At 47.0% G+C, this 7,462-nt stretch overlaps 1 protein-coding gene across 3 annotated transcripts in view; it reads right to left on the bottom strand.

Annotated features, from left to right (window-relative positions):
• Positions 1-627: 627 nt before the first annotated feature.
• The window catches only part of LOC127034762 (thyroid adenoma-associated protein homolog), a 39,124-nt gene continuing 32,289 nt past the window's right edge, over positions 628-7,462 (bottom strand). For all 3 annotated transcript variants that reach the window (XM_050923979.1, XM_050923981.1, XM_050923980.1), the window contains 4 exons: positions 6,705-6,887; positions 4,493-4,759; positions 2,819-3,024; positions 628-1,599 (listed from right to left, as the gene is read on the bottom strand). In XM_050923979.1, the coding sequence (XP_050779936.1) occupies positions 1,328-1,599; positions 2,819-3,024; positions 4,493-4,759; positions 6,705-6,887 (928 nt within the window). In that variant the 3' untranslated portion in view covers positions 628-1,327. The remainder of the gene's footprint in view (positions 1,600-2,818; positions 3,025-4,492; positions 4,760-6,704; positions 6,888-7,462) is intronic.

The raw sequence follows: 7,462 nt of genomic DNA, 5'->3' as shown, positions 1-7,462 counted from the left end.
AATGGCCTAAAATGTCAGGTTCTTAATCTGAATGTCAGGCTTTAAAAATGTTATTTCCAAAACATTTTGAAAATAACACTTGTCTGCCATGGCTGTTGCTTTGTGTATTTTAAGTCCTGTAGGAGGGATTAGCACAGCTGAGTTCACGTCCCTACCGAGGCTTTAGATGTTTCATTGAAGTATCGGTGATAGACAGAGAGTCAGTCAGCCTAGGACTTCAGTTCCTACAAAGAGGGGAGCGAAGGAAAGTTACAGCATCCCTGACTTTGTGTGTGTGATCTGCTCTCAGACGGGATCAGCTCCTGTGCGTATTCCCCACCCTCTCACTACATCATACTGGAGAGTGACATGTGAAGGGTCCCTTCTGTACTCTTGAGCACAGGAACTCTGGGACAGAGGCTGTATCAGTGAAGCACGTGCGCAACAGAGACAAGACGAAGGCTTTGTTGGTATGAGATTGTTGTTGCACCAGCAGTTTGGACTAGAGTTAGTGAAGCAGCAGCTAAGCTTTGAGAGTCAGAGACTAACATTTTGAGGAATCAGAGGGCATATGCTAACTGACTGAAGACTTTTCAAATGGAAAATACAGAGACCCAGATTGCTTTATAACACTGAGTAACAGCAACACCCAATTAGGACTCTTTATTAGTGATAAAGTCCAAGCGATACTTTCTTAAGCCAAAAGCATGTTTATTGACTCCTTATAACAGGAGTCACAAACCTGGATAAAAAACAGTGAAATAAGAGCAGAGGAGCCGAGTTTGAGATGTGACCTCTGTCCTTCGAGATGTGTTCTCTCTGGTCCTTCGGGGAGTAGTGCATCCAACTCTCCTCATTACAGGGAAGCAATGTCTTGACCTGAGAATATCGGGCATACCAAGGAGCCTATGCTTTTCAGGTAGAGAGGAGCAGAAACATGGGCTAAGACCATCACTGGTATTTTATGTTGGTAGTGATGTAATTTGCAAAGCTGCCCTCTAAATGAAGAACTGGAAGCTATCACCTCCTGGTCTGATCCAGAGAATGTGTGGTTGATAAAATAAGTCTGAGGAACCAAGATAACCTGAGAAGGAGAGGGGCCTGGATCCTGGGTAGCAGGACAGTGTACCACTGCCCTTTCCTGGCTGGTGAATGGGGGGCACCTGAGTTACATCAATAACCTACCAGTTCTGGACAGCTCCCAGCAGAGAAATCAGGAAGGTGAGCACAGAGATCCAGCAGTGTCTCAGAACAGACATCTAAAGCACAGTGTGAAGAGAGCACACTCTGCCCCTTGGCTAATGGCTCATGGTAACTCAGTACAACACAGTTCTGCCACCCAGGATGATCAGACAGCTCTTACTGAGGACCTTGTATCTGTGATCCCATAGTCTAAACTGAAGGTGGGGGCCATTCCATGCTGGGCCAGCAGTTCCTGTACCAGCACAAGCTCACTTCTCAGCTCCTGGGAAGTGCAGTGGATCTCTGAAGCACTGATGTGGGTCCTTTCCAGACCATCCAGCACGTGGACCAGAAGTGTAGCCTTCACCAGTAACGCTGTGACAGCAGCATGCACCTTTGCACACCCCAGAGCTTTCATATGCAAAGGTGCAATGGCCTCTAAAAGGGAGCAGAACAAGGCATTAATAGGGTTAGGGTGTATATAGGATATCGGTGGCTGTCAAAAGTAATTTATAGAGACAGACGAACGGGCAAATATTCCTGTTCTCACTGTCCCATCCTCTCCACGAGCCAAATTCCCATGTACGTCAGAGTGCAGATAAAGCACCACGCTGCTGCAGCAGGAGTTGAGCTGTCACTGAAAAACCAGTGCCACTCAGCAGCAGCATGACGGTGCAGAGCCATGGATACCCACCAGGGACTTCTGGCTTTTTTCTGTTCCTGGCACAGGTGAATTCCAACACCTGACTTGGCCTGTCCACACACGGCCCAGACACGGGCTTGTGCTTAAGCCTGTGCTAAGCTTCTCTGTTTGTTATTTAGCTTTTTTCATTTACACAAATGCCAGGCAGCTCCACTGGGCATTTGCCTCAGCTTACCTTGGCTGCGCAGAGCACAGCCAGCCCCTCCCCAACATGACAGCTCTAGTACAGAGACTCTACTGCAGTTTCCCTTGCCAAGGGCAAATAGTTTATTACGCAGGTAACATCATGGGGATTCCTGGATGCAATTTCCGGTTATCCAAAACCTCCAAGCTGCTTCTCATTCTCCAGTTCACCTCTAATCACTATTCGTGATACGCTCCTAGGAGCTGGTTGAACTGTATGGTGAATTTGGCCAAGATACAGAAAACAAGTGAGGGTTGTCAGTCAATGGCACAGATCCTGCAAAGGGACAATTATGGAATACAGTGGCTGTTCCCTGGCTTTTCCTTTGCACTCTTTGTTTTGTTCGTCCCAGTCTCGGTGCTGTTTGAAGGGAGGCTGGTTTGTGGGGGGAAACATTGGAACAACAAACCTAAACGTAGCAGGTTTTTCTGCATGTGGATCGTGGGCTAGAGCCCAGGTGAATTGTATTAACCTGACTGAGAACAACATTGGAAAAAATGTAAAGAATACTATGAACTCACTTCAACCCCAAGTTCAATGTAGCTTGGAAGCTGAAATATGGCAGGAAGTAATGTGCTGCTTCTTCCATTTCACTTTATTTAAAGCAATTATTCTAGCACCTCATAGTTAAAGAGATTGCCAATTAGTGCAGGTCCTACATATAAACAAATTTGTGCCTTATGAACAAGCGTCATATGCAACCAGCTTTGGTTTGGTTTTGAGGCCGACACTGGGAAGGAATTAGATGCGATGCCAGTGCAGCTACGTACCTCGGCTCCACCAGTGCTTGCAGTGCTGCAGGCTGTGTAAGATGCTGGGTCCGGTGGCTTTCAGCCAGCGTTGAGTGAACTCACAAAGCCGAGTAGAGGCGGGCACCCTGTCTAGCAGCTGGAGGAGGAAGGGGAGCAGCAGTCGGGATAAGACAGCTGGCTCTGCAAAAACATTGGGTTCATCCTCTTTATACAGACTGACCGCTCTGAAAGGGAAACCAAGTCAAATGATAAACCCCACGTTTTGTCTCATTCATTGATCTGCTCCTCCAAACACCTCTGCATGATTTCACGCTGTGATGGCACCGTGATGGGTGTTGCATGAGCAGACAGGGCTTTCGGTATTGGTGACTAGAAAGGATGGGATTTCACATATTTTGTGTCTACAGATTGAAAGGCCCAAGGCCTCCTTCTGTGGAGGACAGTTCCCTTGGGATGCTGGCAACAATGTTTCCCATCTTTAGAGCACAGATTTACAGCACTGTACACCCATGAACTCCAGTCTCTTCCAGGGGAGTTGTGTGGATTAAGAAGTGTCATCTCCACTGCACAGAGGGAAAAGCAGAGAGATTAAAGGCCTTATTTTCAAATTTGAGTGGCTAAAGCAAGGCACCTATGTAATTGGCCTGATTTTGAGAGGTGCTGAGCACACACAACCACCAGTGAAGTCAATGGGAGCTATAGGTGCTCAAAACCTCAAAAAAACCCAAACAAAAACAGGCCACTTATTTAGCTGCTTGAATAGAGATTTGAATTCTTAAATTTAAGCCAGGACTTTCAAACGTAGGTGGACTAAATTACCTCCCCAGGTGACACAGTGAGACACTGGCAGAGATGGAGACAGAACTCAGTAGCCCCTGCCCTCTATTTTCAGCCTCACTTGCATCCAGTCTGGACATTTTTATTTAAAAAACAAGAACAAAGAAACCCCCAAAAAGACCATTTCTTTGCAGGGCCTAGTTTTTAATCTGCCCTTATAAAACCAAGTCGTCCCTATGGCTTTTATTCTGGAATACCACCTGGAGCGGCTTCCTCCGGAAGCAGAGACAAAACCAGGCTGCATTTGCTCTTTTCACTTCCACCAGCAGACGGCGCATCCCCTCCTTGCCCTTTGCTGGCACGCAGGGATCACTGCTTGCATGTCTGAGCTGGCCCTTTACCAGCTGGTCACTTGGGCTCCCTCCTAAGAGGCAACCGAATTCTCATGATTTGCCTTCGTTCCTGAAGACAGGTTTCCCAATCCTAGTCTGCATTGTGGCTGCTTTGCAATACACTGTTGGCATAACCAGCCATGGCGGGATCTCACTAGGGTATTCGTATACTCCTGTGGCATGAACCTACCATAGACACTCTTAAGCCATTTCTAGTGTCTGCAGCTAGTGTCGGGAGGATATGGCTGGGAGAAAACTAGGAGTGGCCAGATCTTCCTACGCCACAGCAATCCCTAGTTCTCCTCCCAGCCCCTTGGGACTACTGCCAGGCAGCTGCTCTAATACACACTGGGATATTGGACCAGTGCAAGTGGGATGTGGGAGCACAAAGGTGCCTCAAAGCAAGCTTTGTATCCCTTCTGGAGCTGCTGTGTGCCCTCCCCTTGGCCACAGCTGAAGATGGGTACTGAAATATTTCTGGTATGTGTCTCCTTATCACCGCTTTAGAACCTTAGCCGCTCACTTGTTGGCCTCCAGTTCTGTCAAGATGTTGCTGAGATCCAGCGTGGGGAGGTGCCGAAGCAAAAACTCAAAGGTTTCTTGGCAGCCCCAGAACTTTTCCAGCAGGACATGCAGCAGGCACACCAGCCCTCTGTTACCCTGGATGAAAACACAACTATCTTGAGGCTTCGCTCCCGACACGTGCTGAACAAGGCTGGCGAAGACAGAGGCTTCACGCCGTACTTCCTGATCCTCATCTTGTAGCAGGTAAATGCCCATGTCCATCACACTGAGTGGAAAAAGAAGGCAGACTTCATTGTAGTAGCATATGGTGCTATCTGAAGCATTTCTAAGCTGTCCAACCACAATGCCAGAGGATAATCTTACACAGGTTGTAACTGACAGGAAACTTGGATGGTCAGTATCATCATTACTTGCTTCTGGTAGTGCTTGTAATGTGTCAGGTGTTACATACATGAAAGGCCCTGCTGCCATGAGCTTACAGTTGGAAGAGACAAAGCTAATAGATGGAGGTTAGGGGAAAGGGGTAAATATACCAGCAGAATGGTCAGATGGAAACTAGCTACATCCTGGTAATGTTTGTTTAACAAAGATTCTTTCTTTTCTCTTTTGTAAAGAGACATATATCCTCAAGTACTCCACAACCTTGTCACAGTCAGCCTGTCTCTGTTCATCAGGGCAAAGTGCCCCATCCAATATTATATTGAGGATTTTCATGAGGACACTGTTGGGGAGAGTTGGACCCAACATTTACATTTTGTTTAAAAAAATATTGTTTTACAAATCCTTAGGTCAACAGAAACGTTTCCAGTATTTTTATTTAAACTCCAACTTACAGGTCTTCTGTTTAAATATTCCTATGTTGTGTTTGCAACTGGAATATTGCAGAGTTGAGTTACCCTGCATGAGGGCCAGAAAATGAAACTGACAAGTGCATTTTTCATTGTCCAGGCTGAGTGAAATGCAGAGAGTAAATCAACAGTACTTTATAGCAAAAAGGAGCTGAGGCTTTCAGGTGTTAGCAGCAGCAGCAGAGGTAACAGCATCTTGTTTTTAAAAATGTGATTTGTAACTTGGCAATGGCCCCTTTAATATTCTTCAATGCAGTTTTCCTAGTGCGAGTCTTCTATTAAACAGGCAAGTTATTAACCTTTAGGGCAGGAAACTGGGAGTTTGGATGCTGGAGCAGTACTGGAAATGTGTATTGTCAATGACCATCAAGAAAACCTGACTTTCATGCCACGAGTATTGCTCAAAGTCAAGCTGAATTAGCTCTTGCCAGGAAATTAAATATAAATAATGAGGTTTTTTAGTTATAAAGAGAATAAGGATGGATGATATTTACCCCCCACATACATGAGGGGGTAAATAGCTATTTAAGCTAAAGGACAGTGTTGGCACAAGAACAAATGGATATAAACTGGCCATGAACAAATTCAGGCTGGAAATTAGAAGAATGTTTCTAACCATAAGAGGGATGAGGTTCTGGAACAGCCTCCCCACAGGAGTTGTGGGGGCAAACAATTAGTTTCAAGAGAAAGCTGGATACATTTTTTTAGTGTGACTGTATGACGAGGTTGCTTGTGCTGGTAGGGGTTAAGGCTCAGCAGCCCTGAGGCCCATTTCTGGTGTACGTCATATGGACCTAAAAGTTCATGCTTTAGGTCAGGTAGAGATTTTCCCCTCCAGTGTATTCTAGGTTGTTTTTTTTAAATGTCCTTCCTCTGAAGTATCAGGGATGGCCACAGCTGGCAATGGGACATTGAATGGAGAGGGCCAGAACTCTGAGATGGCACCAAGCATTCTCTCTGTCATATATGCTTGACTGGCTGGTTCTTGCTCACATGCTTAGAGTCTAACTGATGGCCATGTGTGGGGTCAGGAAGGAATTCCCCACCCCCCACCCCGCCCCCAGGTCAGATTGGCAGAGTTTTCGCTGCCTTCTGCAGCAGATGGGTGCGGGTCAGTTACCAGGATTATGTGGGTGTATCTCATTGAATCATTTCCTGCTGTTGAGGGGGCCTCAGGCACTGGTGCACTGCAGCCCCTCCTACTGTCTGCCTGTGGCACATAATACTGTGGTCTCATTTCAGTGGTTGGGATCAGTGTGTGGGAGGTGGTGGCCTGTGATACGAGGTGTGAGAGGTCTGATGAGAAGATCTGGTGGGTCCCTTCTGGCCTCAACTCTCTGACTCTAAGTGTCAGCTACATACCGCACAGCCACGGACAGCAGGGATGGGCAGGAGGCTTCCAGGGCACTCTGAACCAAGTCAGCTCCTGCCAGCTTGAGAGACCTTGCCGCTGCCAGTCTCAAAACCTCCGAAGAAATGGATCTGCTGCATCTTTCCAGCATCACACACCATCGCTCAAGCAGAGGATAATCCCGAAGCTTGGAACTGTCACAGGACGAGTGAGAGAGGAGGAATGTCAAAGTCAGGTCATTCCTTCTGGCTCCATCAGACACCAGCACTCAGCTGACTGCCCCAACACAGAATTCTCCCTTTTCAGGGAGGTTCTGTACCAATAAGCCAGACCCATGACACTGCACCAGACTAGTGAAGCTGCCATAAATCCTTTGACATTGGTGCATTTGTTGATGTCCACTGCAAAAACTAAATCAAAATGCAGGTCCTGCAGCGAAGGGTCATGGATCTCTGCAGTACACTGTGGAGAAGCAATAGCACCTCTGGTTCTGTCCCTCTCACAGCAGTTACAACCTATTATTCTCCACCCATTCAAGCACAGGGTCTGGGAGTCCTGAGAAGCAGGGCCACTTGAGTTCAAATGCTACACCAGGCACAAAAGGATTACTGTAGCTGCCAGTATTTTAGGGTGACACCCGCCCCAGGGCTCCTTGGACACACACACCACTGTTTATGCTGTACCCTGCATACTGGACAATTCTCTACTGCACCGACACCTCTGTAACTGGCAGCCCTACGTTTCTTAGCCAGCACCATTCTACGTGTCG

This window comes from Gopherus flavomarginatus, chromosome 15 (genome assembly GCF_025201925.1).
Source record: "Gopherus flavomarginatus isolate rGopFla2 chromosome 15, rGopFla2.mat.asm, whole genome shotgun sequence".
Taxonomy (NCBI): Eukaryota; Metazoa; Chordata; order Testudines; family Testudinidae; genus Gopherus; species Gopherus flavomarginatus.
Note: the sequence above shows the minus strand (reverse complement) of the source record. Positions and strands in the feature narration are given on the sequence as shown.